At 44.5% G+C, this 18,593-nt stretch overlaps 1 protein-coding gene across 1 annotated transcript in view; it reads left to right on the top strand.

Annotated features, from left to right (window-relative positions):
• The first annotated feature begins 13,522 nt into the window (after positions 1–13,522).
• ALK (ALK receptor tyrosine kinase) overlaps positions 13,523–18,593 on the top strand; it is a 674,923-nt gene continuing 669,852 nt past the window's right edge. The window contains exon 1 of the mRNA XM_008700561.2: positions 13,523–14,222. Coding sequence (XP_008698783.2) covers positions 13,523–14,222 — 700 coding nt within the window. The remainder of the gene's footprint in view (positions 14,223–18,593) is intronic.

Here is an 18,593-nt window from a genome sequence, read left to right as displayed (position 1 = left end):
AAGAAGAGTGGGACCTCCTGGGCCATTAGAATTTCATGGGCTCTTGCAATAGTGATGGAACTGTAAGGCAGTGCTTTTCAGATTTTGCTCTGCATAAATATCAGCAGGTCTTGCATGGAGCCCAGGCTTCTCAAGTTTTAAGCTAAGCATCTTGGGCTGTTCTTATGCTCGTTGGGAAAGACTGCTGTGAAGTTTGGTTGTATAGCCTGCACAAGGGTGGTGTTAGCTGGTTTGGGGTCAGGATAGAGAGTGTGTCTGAAATGACTCTGGGGCCAGGGGTGAGGTATACTTTTTGAGTCAGAGACAGGCAAGGACTTGGGGGACTCAGGAGAAAGAGCTCAGAAAGATCAGTGGTATGAATACATTTGGGTTTGAGGATTTTGCAGGCACAGTCTCCCTTCCTTAAATGTTCCTTGAAAACTAGTCAAGCCCCAGTCGTAACTTCTCCCTCAACACCCTAAAATGAAATTTGTGTAGCGCCTCTTTTTGGTAATCCCTGTTAGAAGAAAATGTTTAAAAATATCTCATCCTGATCCTCAAGGTAAAGTTTGCCACCTGATTCTAGATGACAAGCTCATTCCTCCAGTTTGAGATGTATACACGCATTGTCTGGCAGTTGCAGGATGGGGGTCAAAATGATTGATTGGGGGATCTGAAATTTTCATGGGGCCATGGAGTTTGAAAATATAAGTTATAATTCAATAAAAAGATGTATTTTTCAAGGCAAATCCCAATATAAATCTCAATGGTGAGATATTAGAATCATTCTCATACAGTCAGGAACGACAGACACATTGCTCTACACCAAATTCACTATGATTTAATTTTGTTTTTGGAGGAGCTCGCCAATAAAATTTGATAAAGGAATGAAAGATAGTATAAAATTGGAGAGGAAGGAGCAAAATTATCATTGTTTGCAGGTGATACAGTTGTGTATTTGGAAAATTCAAGAAGATCAACTGAAAAACTGTTACAAGCAATTTAAGTGTATCTGCTAGGAAGGCTAGATACAAAATGAATATAGAAAAATCAATAGCATCCCAACATATGTCACAATAACCAGTTAGAAGTTACATATGAAAGGAAAAAATTCCCCATTTACAATAACAAAAGAAATGATAAGAATAAATATTACAAGGAATATGTGAGAACTATGTGAAGACATTGTTAAATGTTATGAAGAACATGGTGGAAAAAAAAGAACCTCCTGTGTTCTTGATAGAAAGACTCAACATTATAAAGATACAGGATCTCCCTGTTAATCTGTAAATTTTAAGTCATCTCAATAAATAAAATAACAAGTTTTTAAAACTAGTTGAGTCACTTCTAACATTCATATGGCAAAATAAAGGAGGAAGGATAGGTACATTTCATATAAAGAAAGAATAATTGCAAGGAGAATATAACTTTCTACATATTATACTTTTGGGGAAGAGTAGACAAATGGATCCATGAACAGAATGGGAAATCAGGAAGAGATCCAAATTCAGGCAAAACATTATTTTATAATAAAGTTGGCATTTCTTATCAGTGGGGGTAAATATTGCTCATGAAATAAATATTGAGTGAATTCAGTGAGTCCCATGCAGGAAGAAAATGAAAAGATAAAGTTGGACTTCCATTCTTTACCAAAAAATCCAAATGGTTTAAAAAGGTCAAACCATAAAAACTCATAAAAATACTAGGATAAAATATAGGATAAGTTTTAAAATACACGTGCATTTTGGATGAGGGAAGCTTACAACCCAGGAGCTTTACAAGAGATTATTAATTTGATAGTTGCAAAATCTATTTTAAATGGCAAGATAAAATAAAGGGCAAAAATGTGCTAATCTCCTTAATATATAAAGATATCCCTCTAGTCAATAAGAAAACTAATAAATCAAATGACAAATGGACAAACTACATAAGTAGAGACTTTCCAAAGAAGATAAGAAGACTTTTCAAAATAGGAAAATATACTTGCTCTACTCAGAATGGGAGAAATAGAATTTAAAAGTACAATGGTATACCTTATTTTTAATTATCAGAGTTTAGTGATCAAAAGTTTGATAACACAGTGTGATTGATGGTGAAGCTGTGAAGAAACAATCACTCTCAATTATTTTGGGCATAAAAATTGATATATTCTTTGTGAGGCAATTTCCCAGTACCTGTTTTAAATGTGCATACCCTTTGAGCCAGCAGTTCCACCACTGTGGATTTACTATAGAGACATACTTGCATTTGTACAAAATGAGGAGCATATAGGGTTATTCTGTGCAGTATTTATTGTTATATAATAGTAATAACGAAAGCAAAGTTTTGGAAAAAAACCTCCTAAATTCCATCAATAGGAACTGGTTGAATACATATGGAACAACCATAAAATAGAATGAAATACAGTCACTTAAAAACACTAAGGCTGTTTTATAGGTGCTGAGATGAAATAATCTTGAAGATATATTGTCATATTAAAAAAAAGCTACAGAATGTATATATGTATATATGGCATGCTAGCAGTTATGTGTGTATGTGTGTTTTGAAGTCTGTATCAATAAATCTCAAACATTTTGGTCTCCAAGGGCCTTTACAATCTTAAAAATTATTGAGGACCCTAATCAAGGGTTCTCAGTTGTCTTAGAATATTCTAGAAAGCCCAAGAATTCATAAGCACACATTTCATTAGCGGTCAAAGTGATGATGTAATCACATGTCATGTAGCCTCTGTAAAACTCCACTGTATACTTGTGAGAGAATAAAAGTGAAGCAGGTGAATAATGCCTTGATATTATAAGAATAGTTTTGATCTTATGGGCTCCCTGAGAGGGTCTTGAGGACCCCCGGTGGTCCATGGGCCACACCTTGAGAACCACTGACCTACACATATGTGATTTATATACATAGAGAAATTATGCATGAATACCCCTGAATGGGTAAAAAGTGAGGGGAAAGGACACTGGGAGGACCAGGGAACCCTGGTGGGAGAAAGATGTACTTTCACTGCATAACTTTTTTTTTTTTTTTAAGATTTATTCATCCATTTGAGAGAGAAAGAGAGAGAGCATGGTAGGGAGGGGCAGATGGAGATGGGGAGAGAAAATCCCAAGCGAACTCCCCTTCAAGTGCTGAGCTGATGTGGGGCTTGATCCCATGACCCCGAGATCATGACCCCAGCCGAAATCAAGAGTCAGACGCTCAGCTGACTGAGCTACCCAGGCACCCGGGTCACTGCATTAGTTTTTGTAACTTTTAAATTCTGTACATATGTTAATGGTTACTTTTTTTTTTTTTACAAAGAAACTTAAAGGATCTAAAGAAATGAATTGAAATGCAAACAGATTTATGAGCTATAGAATTAATCAGAGTCATGGGCTGAGATTGATGTACATGAATATTTGTCACAGCATTATTTATAACAGTAGAGACTTGGAAAACCCCACAAGTTCAAAGATAGAAATTGGTTAAACAAATTATGGTACATCTACACATTGTAATTCTATGCGGTCATTAAAAATCATAAATCCCTAGAATGTTCTGTGATATGGGAAAATGCTCACAATGTAATGTTAAGTTAAAAAAAGTAGTGCAGGATATAACTTTGCATGAGTCAAATTGTAGTAATTTAAAACAATGCAGGAAGGAAATATATCCACATTTTGAGTCATTATTTTTGGGTGGCGAGACTATGGGTTATTTAAACTTCTGAATTTTCCAAATTTCCTATAATTAATATGTATCGCTTTTATAAACAGAAAGAAAGTGCTATAAAAGAAAGAAGGAAATGGAAAGGATCCATTCCCAGGGCCATGAGGGGATGTGTAGCTTCTCTTGCAGTGCCGATAGAACAGTGAGGTATATTTGAGGGGTATCTTGCCCCTGGCTGCTGTACGGACTCTGCCTCAGTGGATGAACCCCATGTTCGTGGATGTTTGGGCACATGCAGCACCAGCTGTGGAGGACTGATCTGCGTGGCTTGGCTGGGGAAGCAGGTGGAAGGGGAGGCAGAGGAACCTAATGAATAGGAAGCGGTGGTATATTTGCAACTTGCACAACACGTTAGTGCAAAGCTTAGCAACCTAAAATAACAATAAATCTTGTCGTCTCACAAGTTAATGTGAGTCAAGATTTGACTTGGCTAAGTGTTTCTGGCGCAGGGCCTCTTCGGAGGTTACAGTCAAGATAGCAGGATCCACTTCCAAGGTGACTTATTCACATGGCTGGCAAGCGAGGGCTGGCTGTTGGGAGGAATCTTTTGTCCCTTCCCACATGGACCTCTCCATATGGCTTCTTAAATATCTTGGGGCGCCTGGGTGGCTCAGTTGGTTAAGCGTCTGACTCTTGATTTCAGCTCAGGTCGTGATCTCAGGGTCTTGAGTTTGAGCCTTGCGTGGGGCTCTGTGCTCAGCAGAAGTCTGCTTGAGATCCTCTCCCTCTGCCCCCCACCCCTGCTCGCTTTCTCTCTCTCTCTCTCAGATAAATAAATCTTTAAATATCTGTATGACATGGAAGCTGACTTCCTTCAGAGCAAGTGATCCAAGAAAGTCTCATGTCTCTTATGACCAAACTCAGAAGTCACACAATATCATTGTTACATATCCTGTTGGTGACACTCGTCAGCCATATTTAGTGTGGGAGGACAATGCACAAGGCTGCAAATATAAGGAGATGGGGCTATCTTTGAAGCTAGATACCACTGGTGGACACTTGCTATTCAAAGTAATAGGCAAGCCTCTGTGGCTGGCTAGCTTCCCATGACCAAGCATCCTGGATTGGTGGGAGGTTTGAGGGTCTGTTCTGCAGAATAAGAACTGATTAGCTGGGCCATACTGAGACTACCAAATCATCAGGAACCTTTAGGTAGGGTTTGAAACTTGGGAAGGGAAAGGAGGTATACATAAGGCTCTTCCCTTATGCAGCTAGATAGCTCTCCGTGTTTGCAGGATTGCTGTCAAGTTCTGGGGTTCTAGGTGTTGGTTATTGGAATTATAACCTTGCATCCTGGCTGATTTGGATCAGCATGATGTAACTTTATTTTCTATAGAGTCTTGAAATGTCTGCAGAATATGAATATTGCAACATCCAAATTGCCTGTGTATGTGGAAACCTGCTGTAGATAGAGGTCATATCAGACCACATGTTTAGATTTGTAGCTTTGAAAATATGGTCCTAGGTTTTCCAGTGCTGGCCAAATCCACCTGGATACTCCGTTCCCAGTCAGCACAGAAGGGAAAGCAGGGGACTCTGGGGTCAGTCCTGGACAACAGGGTGAGCAGTGCTGGGGGTCGGTGCCTCTAGGCTTAGACAACAGTGTCTACACAGAACCTAGGCAGAGAGTCAGTGCCAGGAAGGACCAGTGAGAGGGACCAGCGTGTCTTAATTTGATTTGCCAGGAGCAAAGTCCATCCCAAATTTGCTCAAAAAGTGAAGGTATTTTGGGGCACCTGGGTGGCACAGCGGTTAAGCATCTGCCTTCGGCTCAGGGTGTGATCCCGGCGTTGTGGGATCGAGCCCCACATCAGGCTCCTCCACTATGAGCCTGCTTCTTCCTCTCCCACTCCCCCTGCTTGTGTTCCCTCTCTCGCTGGCTGTCTCTGTCGAATAAATAAATAAAAAATCTTAAAAAAAAAAAGTGAAGGTATTTTTTAACTTTTTAAGGGACCTCCACACTGTTTTCCAAAGTGGCTGTACCAACTTGCATTCCCACCAACAATGTAAGAGGGATCCCCTTTCTCCACATCGTCTCCAACATTTGTTGTTTCCTGCCTTGTCAATTTTTGCCATTCTAACTGGTGTAAGGTGGTATCTCAGTGTGGTTTTGATTTGAATTTCCCTGATGGCTAATGATTTTGAACATTTTTTCATGTGTCTGTTAGCCATTTGTATGTCTTCATTGGAAAAGTGTCTGTTCATATCTTCTGCCCATTTTTGATTTGATTGTTTGTTTCCCGTGTATTGAGTTTGAGAAGTTCTTTGTAGATCTTCATTTATGGAACGTAAAAAGTAGGAAGATCGGTAGGAGAAGAAAGAGAAGAAGGAAGGGGGGGTAAACAGAAGGGGGAATGAACCATGAGAGACTATGGACTCTGGGAAACAAACTGAGGGCTTTAGAGGGGAGGGGGGTGGGGGATTGGGATAGGCCGGTGATGGGTATTAAGGAGGGCATGTATTGCATGGTGCACTGGGTGTTATACCCAAGTAATGAATCATGGAACTTTACATCAAAAACTAGGGATGTACTGTATGATGACTAACATAATAAAAGAATTATTATAAAAAGAAGGTTTATTGGAAACCATCAGTCCTCAAGAAAGGGGGCATGCCAGTGCCCCACTAATAACATGACTCAAATGTCAGTGTCACACAGTCCCTGCTACCTAGTTCAGATTTTGGAGTGGGAAGCTGATTGGTTTCATCTAGCCTGGGGACTGGCCTCTCTTGGAGTCAAATGTTTGACTCTCTTCTAATCAGCCATGGCCATGGCCTGCACCTCATGATAATTAGTGATGCTCTGTGTGGGCTGTGGACCCAATCAGAAGAAGGGGGAAAGGGGGGAAAGGTGGGCATCCTTGGTCATTATCCCTGGGAGAGAGGACTGGGACATAGCTGAATCGGCATGGGACTCGCATTGGGGAAGGCAAACAACGGAAAGCAGACTGCAGAGAAAGGGGATTGCCTGGAAGATCAGGGCTAAGCCCAGCCCTTTAGGAAAGGAGGGATAAGGTGTGGCTTGGTCACAGGAGCAAAACAAAAATAACATTTATTTGAAATAAGATTTAAAGTGAGAGGGGGATTAGCATGAATGTCAGTTCTGATCTTAATTCTTCTTAAGTAGAACCAGGGTTGGTCACTAAACTGAGTAGGGCTGAGTCAAAGAGGTTCAGCCAGCCCTGGGTCTGGGTAAGAAAGGAAGGAAATCAGGCACACAGGCCCAGGGAGGACAATGGAGATGTGAAATGATGGATCAGATAGGACTGGCCAGTGGGAAGTGTTACTGTGATTATTCAATTAGCTGTAACCCATTGCTCAGAGATTATCTTGCCCATGGTCCATTTGATCTATCCCATGGATGTGACTAGGCTCTAAGATACCAAAGCCTTCTTGATGCCACTAAAAGTCACAGGCCAGGGTGCTAACCTGTGTTGGCTGGAAATCAGAAGAACTAAAATGGAATGGATACTGTGCATTGCTGTGGAGCTCTTTAAAAGGCTTTTTGAGAAGACCAGATTGATCACCAAATTATTCCCCAAATTTTATTTTCATCTTCCTTACCCAAAAAGGATATAAAAAGACCCTGAGAAAATATTAGGATAGCAGCAGGTGATAAGACCAACAGGTGTTAGTTACAGTAATAGCTCACGCCCTTTCTCCCTAATGTATCTGCTTTGGCAAACATGGGGATTGCTGTGAACTACACAGGAGCGAACTGTTGGCTCTGATCTCTCTGGTTGTCACTCCTCTCTTCAGGAAATGTGAGATTGTTTATAGTTTCCAGGAGAGAGCGGTTACTCTCTGTGGTTGAGAAGGGCTTTTTCTGTGGCCTCTCCTATCATGCTTGGGACAGAGAAGAGGGGGAGCTCTTCCGTTTTTTCTGCAGTGACTTACGTACAGACTCAGAGGCTGTGCTCTCTGATGGCAACGGGGCTACCCATTGGCTGTGGATCCCAAGAGAATTAGGTCATTTTCCTCTGGGTAACTCTGTCTTCTAGACCCTTCCTGGTCTGAGTCAAATAATGCAGTACTTGCAGGTTTCCTCCTTCTCTGGGAGCCAGGAAGGCCGTTCGCTAGGTATTTTGGACTCTACCTTGTGGGGCCTCTCATGTAGGGTAGAACCATATGGATATGTCCATCCAGAGTTGTGAGTGGAAATGACACGGGCCACTTCCAGGCTGGAGTATTTAGTTGTTGGTGCAGGAGCCGGCTGGTAATGGCTCCGTCAGCCTGGGTTCCTAACTGTGATGATCAGAACCCTCTGCTCACCTGAAATGGACAGAGAACATGAGAATAGATTTCAGTGTTTTTAAGTTACTGAGATTTGTTGTTGTTGTTACAAAATAACCTGGGTATCCTCACGGCTACACTTTTTTTTTTTTTATAGGAATCAGATGCTATTATTATTGGTTATACAAAACCATTTAAAGTCATTTGTAAAAAGAAAAATAAATCACCCACAATTCTGCCACCCTAATAAGTCTGATTTTCAGTGTTTTACTCCAGGGTTTTTGTTTTGTTTTATTTTTTAATATTTGTAACTTTTGCTTAGTTGTAGTGTAGGTATGAATTCAATTTTGTATTTTTTTTAATTTAATTTTATCAGGGTGCCTGGACAGCTCAGTTGGTTAAGTGTCCGACTCCTGATTTTAGCTCAGGTCATGATCTCAGGGTCATGAGATCGAACCCCATGTCTGGTTCTACACTCAGGAGGGGATCTGCTTGAGATTCTCTCTCCCTCTGCCCCTCCCCCTGCTTACATGCTCTCTAAATACATACATACATACATACATAAAATCTTTAAAAAAATTTAATTTTATCATGGCATCATGATGACAGGAACCTTAACTACTTTATTTACCACAGTGTGTTTCCTTAGCACTTCATGCAAATCCATGCACACAGTAGGTACCTAATAAACAATGGTTGCATTAGTAACTTTACTCTCCTCTTAGTATGATTATTATTAGAAGACACCTTATGTATGAGCGGTCAGCAATTGCAGGCTATCGATTCAAAGCTCAGGTGTGTCTAGTGGCAGAGACATTTTTTAAAATAAGTTTTTGTTTTATTTTAATTTTTCTCTGGCTAGCATTAGGTCCAAGCTCATTTCCTGGTTCCCCTGCAGGTTCATTGTCTCCTTCTAGTACCTGTTAACTCTGGTCCCCAGTCTTGGATGAGACCCTTTAGCCAACTGGAGACTCTCGCACAGAATTTCAGCATGGATGTGTGTCTTAAAGACTATACCTGGTCCTTCTAATTTGATACATGAGCCCAGAGAAATCAAGGGTTTTCCTAAGGGTCTTAGAGCCTCTTAAGCAAGGCTTTGATTGAAGGCAGGTTTCCTAACTACAAATCCATAGTTCATTTGAATGTTTCTTCTAGGTCCCAATTCCTGATCTTGACCCAGGGTAAGCTATTTCAGTTGTGGGTTCCAAATATCTTAGCCCGAATATCTTATAATGCCTAACTTCAGCTTGACTTCCTGATTTTTCTCCTACCTTCTTTTCTCCTTCTCTTCCTTGTTTCTCCTGCTCCTCTTCTTGTTTTCCTTCTTTCCCTCTTTCCTCCTCCTCCTCCTCCTCCTTCTCCTCCTCTTCCTCCCTGACCAACTGGATGCCTGACTTAATTAACCCTGTAAGTCACCATCAGGTTTTTTGCAATTGCGAGATGTGTTTTGCCTTAAGTCACATTGCTTGGATTTGAGATGAGTTTTTATTACTGTTTCCCTTGAGAGAATTCAAACCCCTTCTTAACTGAGTTGTCCACTTCTCCATTTTCAGAAATTGGGAGTTTCCTGAGGGGGGTCCTGGTGCTCTCACTGTACAACTTGGCCCTTTCCTCTCTTGGTTCGTGGTCTACTTACTTTCCTCCCTCCCATCTTAACTGGTCAAATCAACGGCAAGGTGACTCGCAGCAGCCCATGAGGGCTTCCAATATCTCCTACCTGTCCCCCTCCCCCAACCCCACTCCCTGCTTCTCCCTTTTTGAGTTGGGCTTTCAGTTTCTTCCTCTGTTCCCCTCCACCCACCTCAGTCTATTCTGCCCTGTTCCGTTTCTCTCTTGTGAGATTGCTCAGGTTTTGAGACCATGGACTTCATCAGATATCCAGGTTCAAATCCTTTAACAGATTTTATTCCCTGTGTAATCTTATTTTGGGAACTCACTCTCTCTGAGCTTCCATTTGTGATCTGTATAAAAGAGATACTTTTATTTCCCCTCATAGTGTTACTGGGAATCTTAAATGAGATAATGCATGGGAATTATTTTGAAATATGCTGGCCCATAATATGTGTGCAAGACATGTTAGCTGTCACTCTTGCTCACACTTTTTTTATCCCTGTCTGTACTTCCCCTCCTTGCTCTCAACTGCACTTTCTCATCTCCCTTCCTCTAGATAGCAAAGATATAGGGCAGAGGAGTCAACATTATAGCTGTAGGCATGAGGAAAAGGCCTCATTTGTTCCAGAGGGATGTGTAAATTTCAGAGAAAAAGAATCATTGGTTTGAATTCCAGTGCTTTTATTTGCTTGCTGTTTGACCTTGGGCAAATTATTTTGTCTCTCTGATCCCTAACTGTTTTTGTCTTTGTGATGAAAATAATAATATATACGTTCCCCCAAAAGGCCAGTGGGTGATGTCACACACACACACACACACACACACACACACTCCTGCAGATGCATAGGTATAGTGACCAAATAGACCATCAATACTCATTCCTGACTCTCCTTTAAAATTAACAAAAAGGGAACATTTTTGAGATTTTGTGTGATTTAATGTACAGGGAGAAGAACTTTTCCTCCTTCAGGGGAAATTTGAAAGAATTCATAAAAGCATGAGAATTAATTGAGACCCCTCTGTGTACTAGGTACAAAGGCAGTGGTCCCAGATAATACCTGGGAGAAGGTTAAACCCTGGTGGCTCAGCTGAAGTTTCAAGTCTCTGCAGCCCCCTAGTGGCCACTGATTGTAGCAGAAGATTCATAGTTCTTGACAAATGACTCCAATTAATTTGACTTTGGACAAGAATTATGTAGAGAATAAGGAATGGAGTGAGGAGTGAAAGGGCCTACGTATGAGTCTTTTTAACATTGCAAATAGAAAACTATTCTTCCATCAGTGTGCATGCCAGTGAAATCTGATGAAAATCCAAACATGTGCTCACATACCGGGAAAGTATTAACCAACATATCCTTTCCAAGTATTAACTTCCATACCCTTTCCTTCCTCTTCTCTTTCTCCCTCCCTCTCTTCCTCTACCAAGTTAGGAGCATCCTTTCTGTTCTTGGGTCAGATCCTTCTTTGCCTTTAAACTTGTAAAGTCAGTGTACCCAGTTTGAGTTCCAGGGAGAAGCCAGTTACCTGTCAAATTAAGTGGTCAAACATACAGCAGAAAGCAAAATATTCCTGGAATTAAGTGTCTTTTGTTATAGGGTTTTCCAGATGCCAAAGGCAATACCACAATGCTCGAAGGAGCCCAGCCTGGGAGAGCAGAAGCTTGCTTGGTCACCATCTCCTGTGAGGCAAGGGACACGTTACTGCAGCAGTCTGCAGCTCAGTGAGAGGGATTCAGCTCCACTCTGTTCTCTAATTCTATGAGGAAGCGTCTCTGCTGTCTTCCAGGCTGTGAGCTCCACAGGGGAGGATCTTGCCTTATTTTTTGCTCCGACAGTTTGCACAAGACCTGACAATCAACCTTTGACAAGGAATGAGGGGGATTTCTGAAGGAATGGAGGGCATTTGCGTGAACCCAATACTATAGTTTTGTCTTTGGTCCTAGTGAACCACTTGTTCTAAACACAGCCATTATCTGAGTTCTATGTTGGCAGCTCAGGAGAGATGAAGGGAAAGAGAGATCAGAGGTACACAGTCCTTACTTTACAGATGAATAAAAAATGGTCTTTGGTAATGAACTCTCCCAAGGCTCTGAGCAAGTGTTCGATCATTATTCCTTCCAGCTAAGTCACCCCTAGATCTTCTTGGCCTGTTACTCATGGAGGGATAGGTAGAGCAGTATGAATAAGAGCACATGAGAGAGGGCCTGGGATGCACATATGACTGTGTGACCCAATGAAAGTCAATTATCCTCTCCGTGACTCAGTTGTCTCATCTCTAAAGCTGAAATTTAAAATATTTACCTTGCAGAGACTAAAGGAGGTGACACATGTTCAAGCACGATTCTCAGAAAACGCAGGATGACTGACAGGTCTGAAATGTACTTGCTGTAGCTGAAGAACTCTTGGAGATCATCGTCACTCTCTACCCCCACACTGCTAACTTTTCTCGCGTAGATGGCAGAACCACCAGGTTCCCAGGAATGCGTTTAAATAATGGAAGGGTCAGAGAAGATTCTGTCTCAGGGCCCTAATCCTAGCTGTTCTCGGATTTGGCAATGTCGTGCTACCTCTCCTCCCAATCCTCCCTTCCCCTCGCCTCCACTTTTATTCCAGAACCAGATTTTCTGAAGTCGCCATTTAATCTCTTAAATGCATAATTACGGAGAGTGCTTGATTGCAAAGGCCTCTTCCAATCCTCGCATTTATCCAAAACACGCTCCTGTTCACACAGCAGAGAAATAGGGCAGGGAATCTGGAGGAAGGGAAGGAGAGAGGGGAGAGGGATAGAGGGAGGGCGGGGCGGGCCCCGTGCTTTTCTCAATGAATGCCGAGGCCTCTGCAGATTTGCATAGATCCTATCTCGCTGCGCCATTGGTTGGCGGGTGTGAGGGGGGCGGGGCGGGCCTGCGTGAACCTGGCAGCAGCGCGGAGTTGGTGTTCGAGCTCCGCCCTCGGCGCGGTCCCGCCCCCTCTCGGCGCGAGCTCGCGACTCCGCCAGCTGCTAGTGGCGGGCGCCCAGGCAGATGCGAACCAGCGGCTCTGGGGGCGGCAGCGGAGGTAGCAGCTGGCACATCCCGTCGCCGCTGTCCGCAGGGTCGCAGAGCGCAAAGGCGCCTTTCGGCCGCCCTCTGCTCAGCCACCCGAAGCTGGAGGGTGGGGGGCGGCTGCCGGTGGATGAGGAGGGGGCAGCAAGATTTCGGGCTCTCTTGCCCGGAATGCTTTCATTCGGTTGCTGCCGCCGGGGCCGCTTCGTTGCCTGAGAAGTCTGAGCAGACGAGACGCGGGAGAGCAAGGACGCTGCAAACTTGGCACGGCGGCGGCGTGAGCCTCCGCTTCACAGCGCGGGGGCTCAATTCAAGCCCAGAAGTTCAGCGAGCAGTGCAATCCGCAGACTTCCCGCTGCGGAGGGTTGCAGGAGGGTGTGCGAGAAAGCAACCCCTGCCCCCGGTTTTCCCCTACACTAAGGGAGAGGAGCTCAGAAGCCAAAAGGAGTACAGAGGAAGGAGCTAGGACAGCAGAACGCTTGGAGCCATCGTTCCCAGCTGGAAAGTTGCGGAGGATTGGAGGCTGCTGGAGAGCAGACAGACCACAGCTGAAGCCGCGGGGGGCAGGAGAGGACAGCACCCCATTGCCGCCTCTCTTCAACCATAGTAGTTCCTCTTGTTCCGGAGCGCAGCAAGTACAGACGAAGGCGCGGCACTCGTCGTGGTGCTCCAGAAGCCCAAGGTCCCAGCTGCTGAGCCCGAGGCGCTCAGGGTCTCTTGACACGCCCCTGAGCTTCCAGCCCCATTTTATTGAGACTCCTGTTTGCCTCCTTGCAGTTGGAGGAAAGCGAGAGAATCGAGTGCACGCATAATCCCCCAGAGATCAGGTGGAAAGAGCGTTTCAGGACTAAAGACTATTCGGAGACCCTTCTCATTTGAGGAGAAGTGAAGGGCGAGGCTGGATCCCAGATAGTGGGGAGACTAGTATAAACAACCCTTCTCCACTGGGATGGGATCGTTAGGGCTCCTAGGGCTGCTGCTGCCGCTGCTTTCAGTGGCAGCCTCGGGCTCCGGGACCGGGACAGGGACAGAGACCGGGACTGAGACTGGCCAGCTCGTGAGCTCACCCGCCCTGGGGCCGGCTCTGCAGCCTCGGGAGCCGCTCAGCTACTCACGTCTGCAGAGGAAGAGCCTGGCGGTGGACTTTGTGGTGCCCTCGCTCTTCCGCGTCTATGCCCGGGACCTGCTGCTGCCGCCTTCGTCCTCGTTGGAGCCGAGGGCTGGCCGGACGGAGGTGCATGGCTCGCTGGCTCTAGACTGCGCCCCACTACTTCGGCTGGTGGGGCCACCGCCCTGGGTCTCCTGGACAGAAAGCGCCAGCTCGCCAGCCCCGGTCCAGGCACGGACGCTGACCAGGGTGCTGAAGGGCGGCTCGGTTCGCAAGCTCCGGCGCGCCAAGCAGCTGGTGCTGGAGCTGGGAGAGGAGGCTATCCTTGAGGGGTGCGTCGGGCCCCCAGAGGAGGCAACTGTGGGACTGCTCCAGTTCAACCTTAGCGAGCTGTTCAGCTGGTGGATTCGCCATGGCGAGGGGCGGCTGAGGATCCGCCTGATGCCGGAGAAGAAGGCTTCGGAAGTGGGCAGAGAGGGAAAGCTGTCCGCGGCGATCCGCGCCTCCCAGCCCCGCCTTCTCTTCCAGATCTTGGGGACCGGTGAGCAGTTCCCGCCTGAACATGTCGGGATTTGTATTTTTAGACGCATCAATTTGCAACCACAGTCAACTAATCCCTGTTTCCAAAATCCCAGCCTCTGGTTCTTAGTGCTTTCTCTCCTTCCGCAAAATCCTCCCCCCGGGTTAGACCATATTTTCTTATTTTCTTCTTGAACACAGTCACTCCCCAAGGGTTTTCCTTCCTCTCCAGCAACCGAGTTGGGAGAAAAGTTTTCTGTTCCTGGCAGAATACCTCTTTCTACCGACTTACATGGGGTTCCAGCCAAAATTGGATGCCCTTCTAATAGGGGGCCCTGGAATGGTTGAAATGTCCTTATTACTTCTGTGTTCCAAGCTTAGCTCTAGATCTCAAGACTGTTGTCCATCTTCCCTTTCCCTTGTTCCTCTTCCTGGCCATCACAGATGTGGGAAATGTGGTACATTTTCTCAGAGAATGTAGAACTCTTCATCTTGTTGAATTCTATCTAGCTCTCCCTTTCAAATGTTGGCTTACCTAAGGATTGCCTCTTCATTAATTCATTCTGCCCCCTTTTGCCAACCCCAGTTTGCTGTCCACTCTCAGCCTCTTGTTTTTCCTCTCAGATGTTGTTGGGAGAGCCCCAGAGGAACTATAAGGAACACAGGACAGGAGGGAGATGTGAAGAGAGGGAGCAAAGTTGCCAAGATTGTCTCCCTTTGAGGGAGTCACTGTGAAGCCAGGAGAGACAATAGTGAATTCCCTTTCTTCTTCTGCCCCCCCCCCGGCCTGCCACCAACCCCTCTAATTTTTAGCTTGAATGTCCGCAGCAGCGGCAGCTCTGGGTGACAGTCTCTGGCAGGCCTGTTTCACTGCAGATCTCTCTGCTGGAGACTCCTGAAATGAGGTTTCTGTTTCATTTACTCTCATTTTCTTCTCTTATTCACTGAGTTGGGGATGTGTGCAGGCACTTACTTCTAACTCTTCCCACAGTATTCTTTGACTGGAAAACCAGGTGGTTTTGAATGGATGTTTCTCTCCTAAGACCACTGGGGAAAGGCTCAGTGAATAAAATATACAATGTAAATGAATGAGAAAGCACAGAAAAGAAATCATGCCTTTTAAAAGCCTACACTAATTCCATTGAGCAAACCCAGCATCTTTTATATCATTCTCATCATCAGAAATAAATGAAATTTTTATGCTCCACTGGTTACTAATGTCTAGTATTAATTGGATGGAGAGCACTGAAAAGAGCCCGCTGTAGAGCTACAAGTATCTGCCATGCTTGTCCCAGCACACACATATACTCCCACACATGCCCAGTACTCTCCTGCAGCAGGGATATTTAGAAGCTGATGTGCTTCAGTCATTGCCCCCAAAAACATTCTGGTATGTGTTCCCCAAGGGAAACAGAGTCTGGATGCATATTTCAGTAGTAGCATTGGTGTCATTGGCACCACAAATGACCCCTTTGTGTTCAGTGCTGGAATTTATCTTAAGAGGCAGAGTTTACAGTAAGAGGCAGGGTCTGATGAGTTTGATGGTGCCTTCTGTGAAATGAGGTAGGAGACCAATACTGTTGTCTCACCACAGATATTTTTGTGAAGGACAGCTGTGCTTTAATGTCAGCATGGCTTCTGTGGCCTGTACATGCAACATTCTCTTCTAGCGCCTGACGTGATTGTGATGGATATGAAAATGACTCCTCTGGGAATGTGGGTTTTCTTCTCCTTTCATGTCTATGATATCTCTGGAGCTTTCCTGTCACCTCTTGTCAAATGACCATAGGCCCAGCAGTCTAGATCAGCTATTGTGAGATGTTGGTGACAGATAAAAGGGGTCCTTTCCGTAGCCCCGAACTTGCCTACTGTAAACAGGCAGGGGGCATGAAGTTATCAGTGGGTGTCTGAAGAGTCACATGCTTAGTGCATTTGAAGAATATACTCAAGTCTTAGATAAAGAGTTGAAGCTGCTGAGCAGGGGAGTTTCCCGTAGAGAGGAGTGTGCTTCAAGAGCTGCTCTGCTACGGACAGTAGGGAAGCTCTATGAGCGTCCCAAGTCCTCCCTCAGCATCGTAGTCCATTTGGCAGTTGGACCAAGGCCTTATGCATCATTTGACACATCTAGCAATGCTGTTTTCAGAAAGAGCCAGGATTCTGTCATTAAAAGCCTAGAAATTTTGGCCAAGCATTTTTCAGCAGCATTGGGATCAAATGATTATTGATGGGATTAAATAAGACACTAAGTGTAACTGGATGAGCTCCCCATGACCTCCAGAGAGACAGACAGCTTATTGAAAAGCACTTGGGGCCTTGTGGTGATCACACTTGGAACAGGCTGGGCTCTCCTGCTCTGAGGCATATGCTGTTTTCAGCTAGGCGGCTGGCCATGCAGGACTAGCCTCTTGCTTTACCACTGCCTCCCCAGCCTCATTCGAATACGGTTTCCACTGCAGACCTCCCCATGGAGGGAGTGGACACACCCTGCTATATCAAGTTTCATCTTTGAGGCAACATATATCATGTGGTTCCATTCACTTTCCTGTGTGAAAATTCAAGCTTAGGTTCTTACACTTGGATTGATTTTACTATTTATTGCATTTGAGGAAATGGGTTTATTCTTTTTCTGTAGGCTCGTGTTGTAGAAAAGGCATTTAACTCCCCGTTACATAGGATTTTCAAGTATACAAAGGGAAAATAGGCACAACTCAGCTTGTTCTCCCTGCTTCTGCCCAAATGACCAGTGGTCTGGTCTAGAGGGGCACAGACATGCTGATGGGGCTAACTGTCAGGAGGGGAGAGGAGAGGAGGGGTGTTCTGCCTGTGTCCATTGTGGTGAGTGGCCTGCAGCAACCCATTTGTCTCAGACTGAAGATAGCTTCCTGAAGCTGAACAAGACCATGACTAGGAATGTTATTGAAATGGAAAAGCACCCAGTCAGGATAAAGCAGTAACTTTGTATTGCTTGTGGTTTGGGATGTCTGAGAGGCCTCATAATGCCTCATAATGCGTGACATGCAAATGCTTTTTCTTCTTGGGTTGCTTTGAATTCATAAATGGGATCAGTATTTCAAAGCACTCATTCATGGAGAGTAGAAAGGGTAGAAGGGTAGAAACGCCATTGCTGAGACTGTATGAATTTTGGTGCACCATTCTGGGACAGTCCAAATCTCAGAAGAGATGTCTGCCACATTGCTCTCAGCCCTACTTTGTAACTTGTTTTGTGGATGTTTTGACATCTTGGTTCTGCTATCCCCCAGGCAGAGGCCTAGAGGATATTGACTTGTGGGGTAGGAGGGCCTGTTTCTCTATAAGCAGCCCCCTCTCACTCCAGGAAAGGGGATATATGACTGGGGATTTTACATGTACTATGGAGAGGCCTGAGAAACTTAAAGTAGATGTATGCAATGCAATACACTTGACCCTTGACCTCACATATCTTTCAGTCCCTTCCGATTTTATTTCTGGAGAGGGCAAAGAGAGCCAAGGAAGATAGAAAGGAAATTAGAGCTCCCAGAAGGAATATCAGTTATTGGAGGTGAATTGTGAGAGTTGGAACTAGTCCAGAGAAGAGCAGAGAGCTGATTTAAGAGTTGAAGGGACCGATTTATGGTGAAAGATGAAAAGAATTAAATATATAGGGCTGAGTGAAGTGGCAGTGAAGGGAAAGCCATGGTAACAATCTACAAATCTCTGAAGAGGGAGAGGAGTTACATAGTGTGGCCCATAGAAGTAACAGGATGAATGAGACTTGCAGAAGGAAACTTCAGGGTGGATGTCAGGGAAACCTTATTTTCTGAAATTGATATTCCTCTCACTATGGAATGGAATTCCAAAGGAGCAAAGAGTAAGGTGAGATGTGGGTCAGATAAGCCATAGCATTCATAATTAATCAGTTTTATATTTGGAAATGTTGAGAAGCCACAACAGGTAGGAAAGCTGGGATGGGGAATAGCAGCAGGAATCAGGATCTTTCAGGATCCAACTCTCAAGAGACTTTGGATATTGGTGTTTCCAGTAGGAAAAGATAAGAATTGCATACGTATCTTTGAAATTGGATGGGATGTGCTTACAGAGAAGATTGTTAGTGAAAAAAATATTTTGAAATTACTGGGTTTATTTATCTCTGCCCCCAGACTGACACAGAGTATTTCTCTTGGATATTGTCTGTCTATCTGTTGGGGAGGAGGCATACCCGCAGAGCATTATGCATTTGAGACGCGTCTCTCGTGTGTGTATGTGTGTGTGTGTGTGTCATCAAGCTATTGGGCAGGACAGGAGATACCTGGGTCTTGAGAAGATGAGATCAGTTCTAGATTTGGTGGACTTCTACTGGCTACTTGAAAACCCTTTGACATACTGAGACTACATATATATATATATATATATATAT

Source organism: Ursus maritimus, unplaced genomic scaffold (genome assembly GCF_017311325.1).
Source record: "Ursus maritimus isolate PB19 unplaced genomic scaffold, ASM1731132v1 scaffold_6, whole genome shotgun sequence".
NCBI lineage: Eukaryota > Metazoa > Chordata > Mammalia > Carnivora > Ursidae > Ursus > Ursus maritimus.
The sequence above is the reverse complement of the archived record's forward strand: the minus strand, read 5'-3'. Positions and strand labels throughout refer to the sequence as shown.